Genomic DNA, 20,131 nt, shown 5'->3' on the forward strand with positions numbered 1-20,131 from the left:
GATTGATTGGTAAACAGATACCTGATAGACTACTAGCCGCGATTCCTTACCGTAGAATTATCCCCAGGCATAAGACTGGATCCGGAAAATTTTCTTTGCCACAGCAGCTATGCGCGCCGGTGGACAGTACCACGTGACTCCGCCCGTATTTAGTCCGCAGGCGTGATGTCAGCAAGGTTACATAAGCCCCACCCCGGCGCGCCAACGTCAGTTTTTTTCTCTTTTCCGCGTGCAATCCGGATATTGTCCTAGCCTGTTTTCAGGCCTTCTTTTTCACGCTTTGCGTTGAGGAACAGTGTGCGAATACCTTCGGGCTTCAAGACGTGTACCTCTTGTGCACGTCGTATGTCGGCGACGGACCCTCACCCAATTTGTATGTGGTATTTGGGCGAGCACCATGACTCGACCGACTGTGACGCCTGTCAGTACCTTAAACCGAAGTCATGGCGGATCGCCGGATGAAATTGCTGTCCGCCTGCTTGTCCAGGTTGGTGTCGTCCCAGCGTCAGACCCCTACCTCGGAAGCCAGGAGCCACTGATTCCAACTGCGACATTGCCCTTCGCCACGGCTCAAAGGGCCTTGCTCACCAACTGGTAGGTCCTGCAGCTTGTCTCCGAGGCCCTTTCCTCGTTAGGCGGAGGGCGCAGGTTCCCCTCGGTACGTGCGCCCTCGCCTGTCACCACCCTACCTGCCGTTTCCTGGCGTTGGGGCGACTAGGGCCCAAAGGACAGCCTACGTTGCACTCTGCAGGCTTCTTTGGCCCCTCCTCCACCTCCTGAGCCGTACGCGGATCCCTTGCCTCGCGCAGGGCCTTCCGCGGACTTGCCGGCGGCTGCGGCCCTGGCACCCAAGGATTCGGCTTCAGGTTGTAGGAGGGTGCTGTCGTCGAGGTGCAGTCCTTCGGGGCTCCCCTCTTCGACACATGTCGTCCCTGCCTCGTCGCAAATCCCTACGGGGCTCCCTGGGGCGTCGCAGGAGGTCGCCGGGACCCAGGGCTTGGCCCCGGGTTCCCCTCGGCCCTCTGAGCGGGCGGCTGCCATTTCGGCGCCAAAGGCTTTCCTCCATGGCCGTGCCGCGGGTGGAGGTCTGGGCCTGGGCCTGGGGTGCTTTCCAGAGTCCCTCTCAGTCCTCTATGCGGGCGGCTGTCCCGTGTGAGGTCGAGCCAGTGCTTTTTCAGCGGCGTTCCTTAACCGAACCGGCTCCGACACCGCCCCATTATCCTAGGGAGCCCGTGGTGGTGGTGGAGGATGACTCGGCGCCACCAATGTCCACTCCAGTGCCGATCGACGTCGAGCCATAGCCTGTGGCGGACTCCACGGCGCCTTGCTGGCGTCGGGTCCCTGATTCGTCTCCCGAGGTTCCTTACTCTCCGGAGGTTTGTCATCTCCTTGTCTCTTCCTCTCTGGAGACAGGACGCCGCATCGTTGCTTTTTCACCGGCGTCTTCCTGGGAGGGCTCCTCGCCGTCCCCGCATCCTCAATCCTCAGACCCTCTTTTCGGCTGCCCACAGTTGGTTCTTCCGGCTTCTCTGCCTTCTCCGGGGGTCCCTCAGGTTACCCACTCGTTCTTGGATCCCCCACCATTCAGGGGCTGGACGCTTCCCCCTCTAGTTGGACTTGGGGACAGACAGCTCAGTTTGCAGCCATCGCCCACAGAGGAATTGCTTTCTTCCCCGCGGCGCCCTACGGAGGCCAGTGTTGCCTTTGTTCAGGCTATTTCCACGGCCGCTGGCATTTTGCGAATGGGTGACCCAGTCACCCCATTCCCTACGGGTAATCTCTTGGAAGTTCTCCACCAGGGTTCTGGTGGGCGGGAGCTGTTCCTTCCTTTCAAAGCGTCACTCCACAACTCTCTTCTGGAGGCTTGTGGGCGTCCTACCACGGGTGATCCAGTGCCTCAGCCGCTCCTGCATCAGCACCGTCCTGCTCCGCTTGACCAGGTCTGCTTTTCCTTCCACCTTTCTACTCAGGGCTCTCTTCTGTGGACTGCTTTTCAATCCTTGTCTGTGGTGTTGTTTCCTCCATCTCAGGAGGCCCGGTGGTTGGATTTCTGGGGGCGTAACATCTTCGCTTCATCCAGTGCTGCTTTGCGGGCGCTCAACACTCTTTGTGTGTTGGCCAGGGCTACCTCCAGTCTGTGGGATTCTGTGCAGTCCCTTCTTTCTCATGTCTTCCATGAGGATGTCCGTGCTGATCTACGACATCATGTGTTGGATGATCGAGAGTTGACCGCGTTTATTCTCTGTGCGGCCTTGGATGTTGCTGATGCTCTCGGCCGTGCTATGGCAAGTTCTGTGGCTCTCCGTCGCCATGCTTGGCTGCGGGATGCTGTTTTTCCTAAGAATATTAGGGAGTGTTTGGTTGACCTGCCCTTTGATGGGGTCTTTTTGTTTAACACTCATGCGGACTCTGCCATTCAGCGTCTCCTTGCGAGGCTCCGTCCTCCTCCCCCTCCGTAGGCTGGCTTGTTGATCCTCAGGGGCCTGATGGGAGGCGTTATCTCACCTGCTTCCTGGAATCTGGTGTTTTGAGTGGCCAGTTTGTATGTTCTGTGTGGTTTGACTTGCCTTCGGGGTCCCTTGGTTGGCCCCTCTTGGCAAGTGTGTATTTTTTGGCTGTTTGCTAAGGCGTCTGTGGTCCCTACCGCAGATCTTGTGTTCTTCTTCTCTGATGCGGGATTTTTTCCCTAAAAGTGGTTCCCATGTTTTCTTTGGGACGTTTTATACCCTAAGTGGGGTAATTGTAGCTATTGTATAGCTCTTTCCTATGCTGGGAGGGTGTGGACTCCCTTTTGCGGGTTCCTCGCCTTTCCTGGCGTCGCTGTATACCGCTGGTGCAGTTTCTTTGATATTTGTCTGGGCGTAGCTTGCGCTGCTCCAGGTTCTACCATTCTCAATATCCGCTGCATCGCTGGACCAGCTTTGGCATGCCGTCTGTGGCGTTGTGCTGTGGTGTTTCCGCCCTTTTTTGTCCGGCCTAGTCCTCTGCCTGGTGTTCCAGGGGGATAGGATTTCCTGGTATTTTCCTGTATTCTGGTTGACGGCTTTAGTCCATCCTACGTATTTCTCCTCTTTTCTTCAGGCTGGTCCCACTTCTTTTCGTGGGTCTTTTGTCTGGAACGGTCTCCCTTTAGGGTTTGTTCTAGATTTCCCTGGCCCTTGCCTTCGTCTTGCGCTCGGTTTGGTCTGGTCACTCGGCTTCATGGTACTTGACGGCTGCGCACGCCTGCTCTTTCTGGTCCACAGCCGGGGACTCTGGCTTGTGCCCTTGTGCTCCTGCCTCTTCTTCTGCTGGAGCCTTGCGTCTTCTCACGCATGCCTTTCTTGGCTGTTGAGCCATTCCTTCCTTGACCGCTGACTCGAGGCTGAGGCTGGTTCAGCTGTCCCCTTCACTGTGTGTGTTCTCCTGTGGAGGGCTTTGCCTCCATTTCTACCTCTTCTCCTTGGAGTTTGGGGTGATTCTTTTCTTCCTCTGTACTCCTCTGCTGTTGTCTGTCCCTCCGGGCTTTCTGGCGGATGTCCCTGGTACCTGGGATGGGCTTGGGATATCCTGGCCTCTCTTTGCCTCGTCCTTGCTTCCTTCTGCTTGGTGGGGGCGGGGCTGGGTCGCCATTCTTGTCCCCAATACACATCCCCTGCTGGGGCCCTGTGTTTCTTCCTGCTGGGAGGCTCTCTCGTAGGCCCTCCTCCATTCTGGGTTTGGCTAGGGTATTTATTCTACGTTAAGGAATCTGCGGCTAGTAGTCTCCATCAGATGTACGAGTTACTTACCTTCGGTAACAATGTATCTGGTAGAGATGATTCTAGCCGCAGATTCCTTCACGACCCGCCCTTCCTCCCTGTTGTGCAAGGACCTTCAGCTTGGTCTTCTACACTCGCCTGCCTCCGGGTGGTTTTGTCTTCTGCGAGTGCCCTCTTTTGCTTCCTCCCTAGTGGGATGCTCGTTCTGTTTGTTTGATCCACTCCTTCCTTTCTTGTGATTGGTTGGTGGGTTCATGGGTACTTCTGTGTCCCTGCACCCTGGTCTTCCAGTGTGGGGCCTACTCATGCTCTTCTCCCTTTATCATTGCTTGAAATTTCTGACTCCTCTGCAGTCCTCTGAGTTGGGGTCTCTTGGCTGTGCCTCTACCCATAGCTCCTTCCAGGGAATGCGCCTCTCCTTGCTGGTGTTGTCTTGGAGTGAATTGTCGTTACTCTTCTGTTCTGGCCCTGTTGTCCCTCACTGTTTATAGACTGGGATTGCAGGCCCCTTTTGTATGCTGTGACGTTTTGCACATGCTTTTCTGCCCCCGGGGAGGATGTTGTATTTACTTGCAGGATTGCTTTGCAGTAGCTGTGCTCTGCTCTTCCCTTCTATGCCTCTCGATGCCACAGTGCCTGGCACTCTCCCGGACGGTGCTGTTACTCACCATTCATTTCTTCCCTTTCTGTTTCTCTGATTTTTTTTCGCATTCTGTTCCCATATTCTCACAGTTTTTGTTTGTGATGGCTCCGCGTTGTGGCGCGGAAAAGTTCTCGAAGAAAACTGACGTCAGTGCGCCGGGGTGGGGCTTATGTAACCTTTCTGACGTCACGCCCGTGGATGACGTCAGGGCAAAGTCACGTGGTACCGCCCCCCCCCCCCGGCACGCAGAGATGCTGTGGCAAAGAAAAATTTTCGGATCCATTCTTACGCCTGGGGGTAATTCTATGGTAAGGAATCTAAGGCTTGAATTGTCTCTACCAGATACATCGTTACGGAAGTAAGTAACTCATACTACAAGGCTTTTTGTTTTTTAATCCATATAATGCTAGCATGCTTGCTAACATTCACCCAGTAGTCTGCTAGTCAGTCGCATATCTTGCAGGCCGATGACTGATGCATTAGCCTACAACGGGAAAGATGTTTTGCATTCTGATAACGCAGTCAGTGGCAGCATGTTGCTTGCATTCCGGAGGCTGATAGACATTTGACCCTTGTTGCACTCATGAACTCTGTGTCTGAGCTTAGGACAGTAGTTTTTTCCAGCTTATATCACTTGTGAAGTAAACATTTGTCTTGCTTTAGAACCACTTCCCTGCAGTTCAACCAAATTTCAGTTCATCAATGAGGACAACCGTGACTTTGTTAAACACTGCAGATAAGTTAGGGAAATAAATACATTTTGCTGGAATAATAGCATAATCAGCCCACTAGATTATTCTCCTGAAATTTGAAATACCTATGACAGGATAGTATCCAGCAGCCCTGTTGGATGTTCTTGTGTCTGATCAAGTTCTATTCCCATAGAGGCATATTGTGGCTTAACAAGAACATGAAGGGTTTGAAGCCCATCATTGCTTACCATTTGTTGGCTTTTCTGCCACTGTCAGTTGCCTGCTTCTTATTCATGTCTCGCATTGTAAATGTCGTGGTTGCCTCTCTACCATCTCATTGATTGGCTGGCATCTCTGCTTCCACTGCTTGCTTTTATTAAGCTAAGCATTCCATGAGAGTGCATGTGTTTTTAAACTCTCATGTACTTTTCTACCTTTGCACTTGTGTTGTTCCCTGTCACCCGATCACTTCTCTAAGCCCTGTCCTGGTTACTCTAGACTGCAGTGCCTCTCTATGTCCTTCGTGATGCATCCCCTAGCTGTGCCTTCTTTTTCTCTCCTCGTTGTCTACCCACAGCCTCTGTGTTGCTTTCTTCCTACACCATGTTGTTTCCCTCCATTGCTTAAGCCCCATACCCCGCCTCACCTGAAAAACACTTGTGCATGTTTTATTTACTTTGTGGTTACCTCGAATCGGTAACTAAAAGAAAAAAAGTACACAAGTCCTTTTGTACAGGAACACGTGCATGTTGTGCCTGCATGCATGCGTGGTGTGCACACTTACAAGGTGAAGCAGACCACTAAGTCAGTCTTTTTTTTTATTTTATTTTTTTAAACATCAGCTGTGCTTCACCTCAAGGCAGATGCTCTGCTGCGTGGTGGCTAAAAACCTTTGCCAAAGCAAGCAGGTCACAAAGGCGAGACCTGCTGGGTTTTTTCCAATGCTTGTTGTAAAATGTCAAGCTGGTGCTTTCTGGTAGTCATTCCTTCTGTTTCCTGCTCCCCTGGAATGTCATGCCTGCTGCAGAATTTCATTTCATGTGCAAATGGCTCTATTTTTACCACCAAATCTTTATACAACATCCCATGAATACATTTAGTCAGCCTGTCTTCTGCAGTTCTACATATAGACTTTCTGTTGATTATGGCTGAGCCGGGTCTCTTTGGAAGCAGTGATTGGGGTAGGGGATGTTTCAGCAAATGGGCGGCTGCACAGCCATGCAATGCCTTCACTCTTCCACAGTCTATGTAAAGAAGATATGCTCAAATAATGCAAAGTTGTACAGTCTTTTGTACCGATGAATCACATGAAATCTTACAAGATTTGGCGTTTCTTGTACAAGCCATATAGGTTATTTCGATCTACTGTTTTCTCTGACGAAATGACCATCTCTGTTATGGTATAACATTTGAAGAACCTGTTTTACTGTCATTTTTATGAATAATATTTTCATTTCTAATTGAACCGAGATAAGGTTTTGCGATCTCTAATTCCAGAGTTTTTCATCCATTCCACGTCCTTGTGGAATTCTAAATCCTAAACTCTAAATAAACAAAGAAATATTTAGTTTTGGTCATACGTGTTCTGGGATCAATCTAGTCTCACATAAGTAATTAAAAAGTGCAAGCACAGGCTGATCTTTCATACTTTAACTCTTTCCTCATCTGCAACTGTGAATTCTTTGCAGTCGTTTCAATAGGTGTTGATATGGTGAAGGGGCTACTAAAAAATCCAGCTCTATCTGTTCTCTCTCTCCCCCATTTTGCCCGGTATCTCCTACTAAACATATGCATGCGTTATTAACCTAGCTTTAGTAAGAACCAAATTCGCACACAATTTCAGTGTTCTATGTTGTCCCTCATTGTCATATGTAAATGTTAATAGTACTTTTTATCTGAGGGTTTCTATGTCATCAATCAAGTTAACTGTTTCCCAACTACATAGTACGGCTGCAGTGGATGACCAGATTGTAGGGCTAAATATGTATGATTTAGATGGTTTTATTCATGTACTGTATGACTCTTCTTCCTTATTGTTACTCTTTCTGTGATAAAACATGCTTTCCTACTTCACTGATATAATGGGTTTTGAAGTGCAGCTGAATCTGCCTGTGCATTTTCAACGAAATCTTTCGAGAATGACAGTGGACACTCATTCTGCTTGTCTTATTAGACTCTCTAAATTAAAGTTTACTTTCTGCTTGTTACCTTTTCAGGTCTTGATGTTGCAACAATAACTAAGACTGTGGTTGAGAACATTCGTAAGAGAGATGCTGGTGAATTTGCTCATCATGACCTTGCACCAGCATTAGATTCTGGCACGACAGAGGTAATAAGCACAAACTTTTGACAAAGATATTTTATGTCCCTTTTTGTTTTTATACTTTAGGCAATATCTGCCCTTCTGCACCATAATTTCGGTACCTGTTTTATTTTACTTTATGGTTACATTCACTTGCCTCAGCTTAGTTAGTCTCAATCTGCTTAATTTTAGCCATCTATCCCTCTTTGGTTCTTACTTAAAGCTGACTCTAGGCTCTTTTGTTGCAATTGCTTTTCCACACCTGTGTTCACTTCCAAAGCTTGGCTTGACACCTCTTTCCTATGCTCAGATGAAGTTCAATAACTATAGATTTAAACCTCTCTGTCACTGGGTCATCTGTTGAGTCCCACAAGCATTTGGGTTTTTTTCTGACCTTCATCTACCCCTTGTAGAACTTTGTTGAACTTGTTGCCATTTGATATGATAAAATTATTAAGAAGACCTACTACACCTTATTGCCAAAGATTCCATATTAATCAGATCATACCCACCCTGCCTTCTGTTCGTTTTGCTCCAGGTGAACTAAGTGTTTGCCCTGGATGCGAATTGACCCTTGTGCAATCTTCAGTCGAGCCTAAACTTTATGTGCATGTAGCTTCAGAAAAGGAACAGTCATTCTCTTTAAGGTCCCATACTAGCTATAGAATACTGAATTTCTCCTTAAACTCACATAGACAGTGTGACAAACTATCTTAGGTAAAACAGAGTAAAACGCACTGGTTTCCTTTTTGAATATGCATATTGCATTTGTCTGGATGTTTATGATCACTTAAATAAAATGTTGCAACCAATTTGAATGATCCCCTCATGAGTTTTCCCTGGCTCATTAGAAAGAACAGAAAACTGCAAAAACACTAACTTCGAACAATGTTCTCCTTTTTATTATCTTTAGATAATCTATTTATATTGTTTTGTTTGAAAGAAACTTCAAACCACACAGCCACATAGAGTGGTCTTACTCAAAACGGTAATGTAAACTTGAGCCAGTATTTTCCACCTCCAAATCTTGAATGCCCTCTAGTAATTGGGGCACAGTCCATGACACTGTAGATAAGGCCATGCTTGAGCAAAAACACATGTACTTGCAACAGTGACTCTCCAGCATAGCTGTCCGCTTAATAGTATGACCCTTTCAATATCCCTGCTCTGGGATTTAATCCCTCATTCAAAAAAATGCGGAAGTATTGTACCTCATAAACTCGACCGACCTGAATGGAGCCAAGAGCTTCTTAATACAGAAAATTGGATGTGGGCCCATAAGAACTTTATATGCCCTGGTGTCATGTGGTATTTAAAAGGAATCTCACACTTTTTATATATGAATTTTGTGTGTTGCACATAAGTAGTTCACCCTTATAGCTGCTAGTCTGCGCTTAACAGCAAAGTTGACTCAGTGAGTTAATTTTCTTTCTTGTGGACATCCATGTGTGAACTGTAAGTAAGGAGATTGACTATTTAATTCTTCTGAGGTTAATACATTAAGTAACCATATAGTGGATGCTAATAACACCTTTTATTACAGTATTTTCTAAGTTCTAAACCAGTGTTAAGTTATATTTAAAAAAAAAAAAGCGATTATCATCAAGGATGTTGTGATTTTGCTGAACTCTGAGTTACAGACATGCGAAAGAACAATATATTAAGAGGAACACAATTTTAGATTTGCACGGTATTAGCTAAGCACTTTAAAAGTATTTCATGTCACATCTCAGCCAACTGTTTTGGATAATAAAGATCTGTTTAACATTTTCTGAACCATTAGGAGTATAAAATAATTATTTAGGGGTAGGGATTGTGTCCTTGTTTCTTTACCAAAATTGGAATTGAACACAGTCTTGGCGATGATGAAAATGCAGTAATTTTCCTTCTTCCCAATGGTCCAATTGCCTATTGTAGCACTGGGCTTTTGTTTCCAGCCCCGGGAAATTTTGTTTGTGATCGATTTGTAGTGTGTGGCAACCATTAGAGGTGAGGTTGAACTGTAATTTGGGATCTTGTCTGCATTTTATCTTCATTTTCTTTAAATGGGTTAGGGAATATGCCTTTCATTTCAATGCTTGTATTCTATAATATTGAATTCTGTACCTTTCCACAAATATAAGTTTTCACAAAGTACACATTTTGTGGGAAAAGGCTAACTGTCCAGTTAGTTACTTTTAGCCTGCTTTACACTGTTTCACATTTAGATGTGCTAAAAATAAATGTTCATGTTTTCCACTGTAACTCTGGAAAATCAGCAAATGTTTGTTATTTAAATGATAATTATAATATTTACAGCTGGCCATCTATCAATACTTCTTTTATTGTTTGTTAAGGATGATCGTTTGAAGATTAATGTGATTGATTGGCTGGTATTTGATCCTGCACAAAGAGCCGAAGCACTTAAACAGAGCAATGCAATAATGAGGAATTTCTTGGGTATAGTATCAACATTATTAGAACTGTATTCATTGTACCTCTCTGATGTAATGCACTGGAAGTCGGATTGTTTCAATTAAATGTAATCTGGAACAGGAGTCCCTTATACTTATTTACTGAAAAGAATTTCAGTATTTATAGTGTATTTATAAAGTATATATAATGGTTTATTATGTGTTTGTTGTAAACACTTGTTGAGGACTACATTTGACTAGAAGCATACTCCTAGAGCCATTGCTGTTTGATCGTAAAGTAAAGGGCCAGCAGTATAAAGTGGAAAAAAACATTACTTAAAAGTTGACAGTTAATACAAAAGATCAGCATTATCTTGAGTTATTTGAAAATGGCTCAGTCGGTTTTTCCAGTGGCAGCACCCACTGAGCTGAAATTTGAAGTTCAATAAATGATTCAAATTAACATAACATAATTTAGATGCACTACTGATAATCCTAAACTTATGGTTAGTCTCCTCAAATAAGTTTGTGAACACTAATCACACAATATAGTTAATACATCTCGCCTTTACTGCCAAATATTATTAATTTGTTCCAGTCTCATTCACTGGGTGGGTCTATATGTGTAAATTTTAGGACTGCACAGTATTTATAAGTATCATGGGGTGTATCCAGAGGGTGAACAATTTCTGGGCAATAGCAGACAAATGACAAGTAATGTCACTAATGCTTGAAGAGTATTATTTAAAGGATTCGTACTCAAAAGATGAAGTAATCTAAATGAATAGAATGTTGTTTGTGTTTGTTCTTTTTTGTTAATAAAAAATGAAGGCTTTTAAAAGCTATTCAACTGAATGATGTGAAATTTACTTCAAATGTAACTATTTTCCATCAATCTGACTTGCAGAGCAGGTATTACTGACAGTTCCTGTAATTAGTTTTTCGAACCAAAGCTGGAAATTATTTCTTCTGACAAATCAATTCATCATTTGAATATCTTGACGTGTGAAACTGTACTTTTAACTAGCCAGTATAGGCAGTTGGTAGTGTCACTGATACCAAAGGAAACTGTTCCAATTGCGGAGACTATGTATCATGGCACTTGTGTTTTTTTAATTAGTTCATGTTCTTAATATGCATAAGATGTATACATTTTGGACCTTTGAATGCTTGGTCCCTCGGCATTTTGAGTATTTTATTTCCATGCAAGCTAATCTGGCTTCAACTGCTGCTTAAAATGTTCTCAACGCTGGTTGCTGAATGCTACATGCAAGTGCTGCATGTGGTGTTTAAATACCTAAACATCTTTATATCAAGATAGCTAATATCATGTACCTTCATTATCACAACCCTTCCAATTGCACGGTCTGTAGTTGTGGATTTGTGTGACACTCAATGTATCCAAAATGGCTTTAGACCATTCAGGGCTGTTATTTGCTCGCTCAGGTTTTAAGAACCCTGATGTGGTTAAGAGTTTTGGGTTTTTTAATATAACTTTTTTAGAACATAAGACATGGTTGCCAGAACTTAAATTTGTGATGTTGGAATTGTTTCCCTAGAATGAAGGGATGTCAGTGTTGTTATGGTGTGGAATGCCTTAAAGGTATCTTTATAAGCGCTCTAAAAAAGAAATTTAAAGAGCAGGTTAAATATGCATATTATAAAAATTGGAATTATCTGATTTAAATTACTTACAAGAGTCAAAACACAAGACCCCTGTGAATATTATTATACGGGGGTTTTATCTAAGCAAAGCAACTGATTTAGAAAAAGTGAACAAAGTGAAGTAAGTGAATATCCATGGGGGTTTCTAATATGGCAGGCTCTGGAAAAATCAACTCACATCGCAATCAAGAAATTAAAAAACAAGAATTAAAGAGAGACATGATATAAATGAGATTGGTTTAGATCATTATGAAAATATTTACAAGATGCACCAGGAAATTGGTGTCATAGTATTGGAAAATGTTCTTCAATCATCGCCTATCTCTTTCTTTATCACAAGAAATTGTACTCTATCTCATACAACCTTTTAGATTTAACCAACTAGATTATATAATTCTCTCCCCATCAGATGGAAACCTAGTGGAGAACATGGGGTATGCCGTGCAATTTTCACTTTAAGGCATTTGCGAAAGTTTTAGATATTCACTCACTAAAATTAATTATTTTGATACTGGGATAGTAGTTAGTGTTTTAAAAATAAAACAAGGCAAGAATTTAATTGGACTACTTAATGCGAATTATAAAACAAGGTCAATCATGGAACCAGACACACTTGTCGTCTATCTCAGATTTTATATGCTTTTTTCATAGAGCCACTTGTTATTGCAATCAGGAATGATAATGTTCTAAATCCTCCTATAGAGTAGATGTCTGACATCAAACATTATGCGTACTATTTAATGATTTTCTTGAAGCCTGATAATAAAATACAGGAGAGAATTTTAAAGATATTTTTCTCAGTTTCAGGATCTGGGTAGATATAAAATTAAATCAAAAGCTGATTGTTACATTTAATTTAGCCGATCTTTACAATTTGAATTGCATATCATTAATCCATAATGGTATATCAAGATGGATTCTGTTTCTTTGACAATTTTGACAGGTTGATTTTAATTACTATATTGGTTATACCATTTTCTAATGGAGTTTTTACTGCAGTGTCATGTGTTCTGAACTACATGTTTTATTTATTTTTTAAGGCTTACATAGTTTGTTTTCCTCATGTTTTTCGGTAATAAAACACCCAGATTGTCACCCCGCACTTTCGCCCTTTCTAACGTAAAAACATTATATTTTGCGATCTTTACACGTGTCTTCAAGATATACAAATATGCATCTTGTACATAAATATTATGATGAGTTGATGATAATTTTGAATAATCATAGAATAGACAATGTTACAAGATTAAAAAAATTATCTAAAATAGTTCAGTATAGGGTTTTACAATGTTTTTTGTTATTAAAAGAGCAGTTTAATAATTTTGCAATCCAAATAATAATTGTTCTGCTCATTTTAAGGTTTTAAGTATGATATTCTTAACTTATCTAGATAAAGTGACAATTTCTATATAACAAGTAGATGGTTTTGATAAATTTTCAGACTTGTTAGCCAGTGGCACATGGCAAACTTGGGTAAGTCTTATTTACAGGATGGGTGACGTGGCCATACAATGCAATAGATCATTTTCTTTTATGATATGGGTTTTGATCTGGGTAGTTTGGGGTTGAATACAGCTTTAATAATGGATTTAATAGAAAACCCAAGCGTGAGGTCAATTGGCTCTTGGAAAAGCTATTCGGTTAAGTTTAAAGGAAGTAGAAATGTTTCCCAAAATCTCTAGTAAATGGAAAATATTGTTATAGCTTCAGATACGTGGAATAAAATCAGTAAGATGAATGTTACTGTTTTAAGATAGGCCCCCTATAGCAGAATGCAGTTATTTGCTAAATGGTTAATTTTATAAATGCCAATGTTTCTAAATTAAGTTAACTCTTAATACCCAGGGAATAGTTTCAGATGTGATTCGGGGAAAAGGGAAACTAGTCCCATGATCTTATTTGGCATCGTAGATTAGTTCCTGTTTTAGCTGCTGTTTTCCGATATTGTGGAAATAAAGTGAATATTAAATTATCACATGCCCCCCTCTACATCTTTTCTACATTTTTACTCTTATTCATCTTCATTGGGATCAGCATCTATGTTTTTATAAATAAATATGTCCATTCTTATTGCTTGATCATTAATATTGCAAGAATGGGAGACTAAATTAACCCCTACCTTTCAGAATGGTTGCTCAAAATGCATTGAATAAAACAGCAAGAATAATTATATGCGGCTCAAGAGGGAGCTACCCAAAACTCTTAGGTTGTGGGAGGATTTTATTTAAAACAACTGTATTAAGAAGTTGATTAAGATGGAAGTTAATATCCTTTATTCTGTTCTATTAATTGTATATTTATGTATACACTGTGATCGATCCTATGTATGTCTGTGTCTATTTGTCTATTAAAGAATCTTTGACTTTAATTGTTACATTTTGCCATATTTCAGTGGAAGTGAAAAAAAAAATAATAAAATACAGTTGCCAAAACAAGGCTGTGCTGAAAGTAAAGGTGTTTCAGCCTGCTCCTCCTCTGCCCGTGATGATCGAAATAGAGCATCAACTTTCACATTCTTTCTCCATTTCCTAAAAGTGACAACAAAAGAGTAATCGGCAAAGAATAAGACAAACACAACTGCCTGGGTGTTAAAGCTTTTGCACACTTCAAAAATTTGTATTTCTATGATCAGTGTATGTAGTACCGAGATGTTCTGGTGGATACTTCTAGCCTCAGATTTCTTACTTTAGAATATTCCCAGACCGGCGCCAAACTAGAATCAAAAAACTTTGGAACATACCCTGTGCGTGCTGGAAGGTGTGTTGTGCAGCTCTGCGTCCACCTTACTCCAACTGCAGGTGAAGGCTGGAGCCTCACATAAGTGGCAACCCAAGTGCATTGATGTCAGTTCCTTTCTTTCTGTGCCTTCGTAAGAGGATTCAGAACTAGCTCATAACTTATTCTCATCAACAGACAAGTTTTTTTCTCTAGTGTGTAAGGGAACAAGGCAGAGCGCAGCGGCCAGGGCGTCTGACTCCGGAGCATGGGGCTCAGGGTTCGATCCCCGGGGCCAGCTCAGCCTAGCACCATGTGACCCTGGGCAATAGCTCTCTTTATCTTACAGACGGCCCCCAGTGCCTTGAGACCCTTAGGGGTGATTAGTTCGCGCTTTACAATACCAGGTTATTTATTGCGTACCGCCTCCTAAAACTACAGGTTTTAGACCTTTTAGGAACTGGCACAAGCAGGAGTGTGCCCTGGTGCTTCTGAAGGCAATTTGAGTTCGCGTAGCCAAGTTGCATGTTGCAGAACACCTAATGAAGTCATGAAAAACCAGCTGTGCTCAAAGTCGAGGGTACAGACCCATCCAAGTTCTTCTGGCTGCTACCGCATCAGGTCATAGTCATGGTCCAAGTCATCATGTAAATCAAAGTCCAAACAAAACACAAGAAGTCCAAACAGACCTCATCCCATCCTTACCACTTGCCTTCTGAGAAGTTACATGGGCATCAAGGTACCTCTCGGACTCTGTCACGGTCCACCACCTAGGAACTGATTCTGATGCACACCAAATTTTCTAAGTCAGTCGGTGATGCCACATCAGATTGAGCCATTTAATTAGGCTATGTTATGTATATTTGGCACCCTGTTCGCTCCCTCTGGCTCACCTTTGGGCCACCACAAGTCAGCAGAGGCCTCCTGTGGGGGGAAACCATCGGGGGATGGGTTGGTATGCTTTCCGTTAGTCTGTTGCTCCTAACCTGCTTCGATACCAGAGCCTACTCCTTGGCTGGCACCACTATCCATGCTGGTTTCTGTCACGTCTGTGCTGGCCCTGACGACGCCAGAGGCAGACGTCTAGCCTATTTCCTTGTCTTACTCTGCACTAAATCTGTCTTGACCTCGGCTGAAGTCGTGCCCCAGCCCATTCTGACTCTGATAAAACTGTGACATTGTTGTATGGTTGTTTTAAATGTGTATCAGTCCTGCACAAATTTTCGTGTTATGTTTTTTTATATGTTTAATGTTTGTTTGGACAGCGAAACTTATGTTTTAATACAATTCAGATAACGTGAAAGTATATGACTAAAACTTTACTTTGAATTCATTGTGGTCAGTGTGTTTTGTTTACATTGGTATAGGTACCACTGTCTATGTACCCCTATAGGGACGGATTGTTCAAGTAATATAATAAGAAATACTATATCACTGTGTATTTTGGTCCGACAGAACCATTATTAATTGTTCCATTACCCGCCCAGGTTCTGAGGGTTACAGGGTCACCCCATTACATTTAATGGCTTGCTCCACCAGAGTCAACCAGCTTTTGGTGACAATGGTGATGATGAATGAATACATTATGGGACATGGTAACTAAGATCTTGCCAGCAGTCCCACAGGAATTCGGCAGCAACTTGACTCAAACCATTTAGGATGTCCAGGACATGGCCAGATATGTGATGTGGTCAAGGCTGGACATGACAGACTTTTTAAGTAGAGCAGTCAGGGCTAGTGTTGTGCTCAGGCTTCATGTGTGGATGAGATCCCATGTCATTATGACAGGTCTCGCCTGTTTGGTGAGAAGGGCAACCCCACCAAATGGTGATTTAAAAAGTAGTAGAGCTACAGCGCACTACCTTGGTCCTTCCACACCCACATTGCTGTACTCCCAACCGTTTAGCCCCTTTCAAGGATTCACCAGGAGTTTCGTTTATAGGCAATGCCAAGGTTCGCCACCTCAACAATGGGCACCTCTATCCTTTCGAGATCGGGGATACCGCAGACAATCCACCCGCAGGGTCAGCAAACCTCTCTTTCCCCGGCCCGTGCAACAGCACCATCCAAGCTGTTTAGTTTGACTTAGCGGCACACAGCCACTCGGTGGGAGGCAGGATCCGTCCTTTTCTCTGTGTGGAAGGTCATAACATTTGGCACATGGATCATGCAGATATTGCAACAGGGCTACGGTTAGCCATTCATTTCCAACCTGCCGCCTTATCCACCTTCACCAGAGTAGCTTTCGGAAGACAATTTGTCTATTTTGCTGAAGGAATCTCAGACTCTTTTTGCAAAAGGAGACACCGAGAACCTGCATCAGAACTTGGAACTGGATGTTAATTTCCGTTACTCTTCTGTGCTGCAAATTGGTGGAGCCCTTCATCCTATTTTAGATCTTTGACCGCTCCATTTCTTTCTGTAGAAGGGTGAATTCAAGGTTCTCAAACTGGGCCAGGTTCTATCTGCCCTGCATCCAGTAGACCGAATGGTAGTAGTGGACTTGCAGGGCACCTGCTTCCATGCTCCAGTCCTGTAGGCTCACAGACGCCTCTTGCAGTTTAAAGTGTGCCACAAGCATTTTCACTTTGTCATACTTCCTTTCGGTCTCACAGTTCCCATCAGGTGTTAAAGAAGGTGATGGCGGTTGCCGCAGCATACCTTCGGAGGTCGGGTGTACCAGGCTTCCCTGCCTTGACAACTTGCTTGCCACAGCCAGTCAAGGGCGGGAGAGGTGTGGCGCCGCGGCCAGGGCGACTGACGCTGGAATCTGGGGATCAGGGTTCGATCCCCGGCTCCGGCGGCAGGTTAGCCCAGCACCATGTGACTCTGGGCAATAGCTCGCTTAATCTTTCCGTCGGCCCCCAGCGCCTAGAGACCCTAACGGGTGATTGTGCGCTTTACAAATGTGGATTATTATTATTATTATTAAAGGACCACCTCCAGGCAACGGGGAACATCCTGATATTGTTGGGATTCACTATCAACATGCCTGACTACTTCAGAGACTCCCTTTTATCCTGGATACAGAGCATTACCGGGCCTTCCCTTCGAATGAGAGTCTAAGACATTTAGGCTATGATCCCTATGTTTCAGTATCACAGCAGCCTGTCTGATTCTTTCTATTTATTTATTTATTTATTTATTTATTTTTGATATTTGGTAAAGCGCGAACAATTGCCCGCAGGCGTCTCGGCGCTATTACTATTGCAGACTTCTCCATTGCTGGGCTTCAGACCTTAGTGGTTAAACAACCAGGTTTTCAGTTGTTTTCTAAATGACATGAGATTTGGGCTAGTCCTGAGAGATTGGGGGAGTGTGTTCCACAGTTTTGGAGCCACAACCAAAAAACGACGCTCTCCCCAAGTAACCAATTTAGTGCGAGGCACCACCAAGTCGTTAAGATTGGACGAGCGGAGAGGTCGAGAGGGATTGTATGGGATAAGCTGGTCTCTCAAAAATTGAGGTGCTTGTTGATGCAGTGATTTGTAGACTATGCATAGGGTCTTGAATTTAATTCTATTCCTAATGGGGAGCCAGTGATAACTTCTGATGGTGTTGGCTATGGGTTTATATCTGGGAATTCCCGAAAGCAGTCTGGCAGCCGCATTCTGTACTGTCTGCATTTTCTTAATGATCCTGATCTGGGCATTGGCAAACAAGCCGTTGCAATAATCTAATGCAGATAAGACTAAAGAGCTTACCAAGGTCTTGCCTGCACTCTTTGGAAGAAAAGGAAGTATTTTATTTACCAGCCGTAATTTATAAAAAGCTGTGGTGGCCGTCTGATTGGCGTGAGCCACAAAATTAAGGTTGTTATCAAAGATAACACCCAGGTTCCTCACCTTGGAAGTTGGTGTCGGCAGGGTTCCGAAAGATGTTGGCCACCAGACTGGGGACCAGCTAGGAGAAAGATGTCCGAAAGTTACCACCTCTGTTTTTTCGGAATTAAGTTTTAAACAGTTTGCCGACATCCATTGTCCGATTGCCAGCATACCTGTTTTAAAACCCTCTGCCACTGTTTCTCCGTCATTTTTGATGGCTTGAACCAGCTGTGTGTCGTCTGCGTATGAGGTAAGGTTCATCCCATGGGCTTTAATGGATTTAGCTAGGTCCGACACATAGATATTAAATAGTGTCGGACTTAGGGATGAACCTTGAGGTACCCCACACGGCAAGGACAGATTAGCCGATTCGAATGGTCCTAGCGTCACCGCCTGCGATATTTCGTTCAAAAACTAAGCCAGTAGATTTTTAGCTGAGCCCTGCACACCCATTTTCTCGACACGGTCGACCAAAATCTGATGGTCGACCGTGTCGAAAGCTGCCGAGAGATCCAAGAGCACCAGCAGTGCTGAACCTCCTTGGTCTCGGACGACTCTAATGTCGTCCGCAGCCTTAATCAGAGCAGTCTCTGTTCCGTGGAACTTGCGAAACCCAAATTGGGTCTCATCAAGTAGGTGATGTTCCTTGATAAAAGCTGCTAGTTGGGTGTTCATAGCCTTTTCCACCACCTTAGCCAGAAAAGGAAGGTTGGCGATAGGTCTGTAATTTTTCAGCTCTGTTTTATCTAAGCCTGGTTTTTTCAGAAGGGGCTTCAGGAGTTTTTTTTTTAACAGACTAGGATAGATTCCAGTGCTGAACATAAGGTTACAGATTTGTGTAATAGCTGGAATCAAAGAATCCATGATTGGGACAAGGGTTTTCAAGGGGCATGGATCCAGTGCTGAACCCGATTTAATAGAGCTTATGATATCTCTAGCTTGGGTCTCTGAAATATCCACAAACTGTGAGATTGTGTTACTAAGGGGGGCAGTATGTATATCATTGGTGCTGTGAGTAGCAGTGGAGGCGAAAGCTGAGTAAATATCATTCACTTTTGTGAAGAAAAATAATGCTAATGAGTCACAAAAGATTTGTGAAGTTGGGGGATTAAGATCAGGGGCGTTTCCTGCCAACTGCTTGGTTATATCATATAGCTTTTTGTTGGAGTTTTTTGCACTCTCTATTTGCTCGCTAAAATACTTTTTTTTGGCCTCTGTAATCATATATTTGTACTGAGCTAGCAATTTCTTGTAGATTTTTTTACTTTCCTCATCATAGTTTTAGGTGTAAGAAGATCTTAAATGATGGCTATTTATCTGCAGTTGGAACACTGGTAGACCCCGTTCCCTCTGCTGTGTTGGATTGGTCACCTGGGAGAGGTGAGATCAGAGGACTCTAGTCTCCAGAGGACCCATCCAAGTTCTTCTGGCTGCTACCGCATCAGGTCATAGTCATGGTCCAAGTCATCAGGTAAATCACTTGTTTGAGTTGCGGACCATTTATTTTGGCAATGAAAGCCTTCCACCTGCCCATCAGTGGGAAGCTGGGTCAGGTCCTCAAGGATAACACCACCACCATCTGATACTGCTTCAAGAAGGGCGGGTGTGATTCTGGTTCCTGGGTCGTGTGACTGAGGACCTCTGGAACTGGCTGAATCATCGGGGCATTTCCCTGATTGTACACCACCTGGTAGGACATTTAAACGTTGGGCAGTTAAACTCAGCAGGTGATGTCCAGAAAACTACGAATAGTAATTAATTCCAGAGGTGGCACAGCGTGCCTTCCAGCAAAGGGAAAAATCCTGGATCAAACTCTTCGTGACTGCAAATAACTCGCTATATCTACACTTTTACAAGCTTGAGTTCCCAAGATGGCTGTCTGAGTCTCTATCCATCTGTAATGGAGCATGGGACTCATGATTGCCTTTCCCCTGTGCAGAGTTTGGAAGGACTGGCCCCAAGTCATTCTAGTGGCTCCAGAATGTCCTCTGATCAGGCTGTTGCTACCAGAGGAACTTCTGTTGCAGCAACAGAGTGGAAATCTTGTAACTGGACCTGCACGAACTACGCCTCTATATGTGGAGATTGAGCAGCAGCAGTTGACTGCTTTGTATCTACTTCCCGAAGTAGTAGAGGTCGTCTGTGTAGCCAGCTTTG

The 20,131-nt window shown here is 43.6% G+C and overlaps 1 protein-coding gene across 3 annotated transcripts in view; it reads left to right on the forward strand.

Annotated features, from left to right (window-relative positions):
- Nucleotides 1-20,131, forward strand: part of NUP107 (nucleoporin 107) — a 547,946-nt gene that overhangs the window by 428,420 nt on the left and 99,395 nt on the right. For all 3 annotated transcript variants that reach the window (XM_078676641.1, XM_078676632.1, XM_078676648.1), the window contains exons 22-23: nt 7,292-7,404; nt 9,714-9,816. In XM_078676641.1, the coding sequence (XP_078532767.1) occupies nt 7,292-7,404; nt 9,714-9,816 (216 nt within the window). The remainder of the gene's footprint in view (nt 1-7,291; nt 7,405-9,713; nt 9,817-20,131) is intronic.

This window comes from Lissotriton helveticus, chromosome 1_1, assembly GCF_964261635.1.
Source record: "Lissotriton helveticus chromosome 1_1, aLisHel1.1, whole genome shotgun sequence".
In the NCBI taxonomy this organism is placed as follows: Eukaryota; Metazoa; Chordata; class Amphibia; order Caudata; family Salamandridae; genus Lissotriton; species Lissotriton helveticus.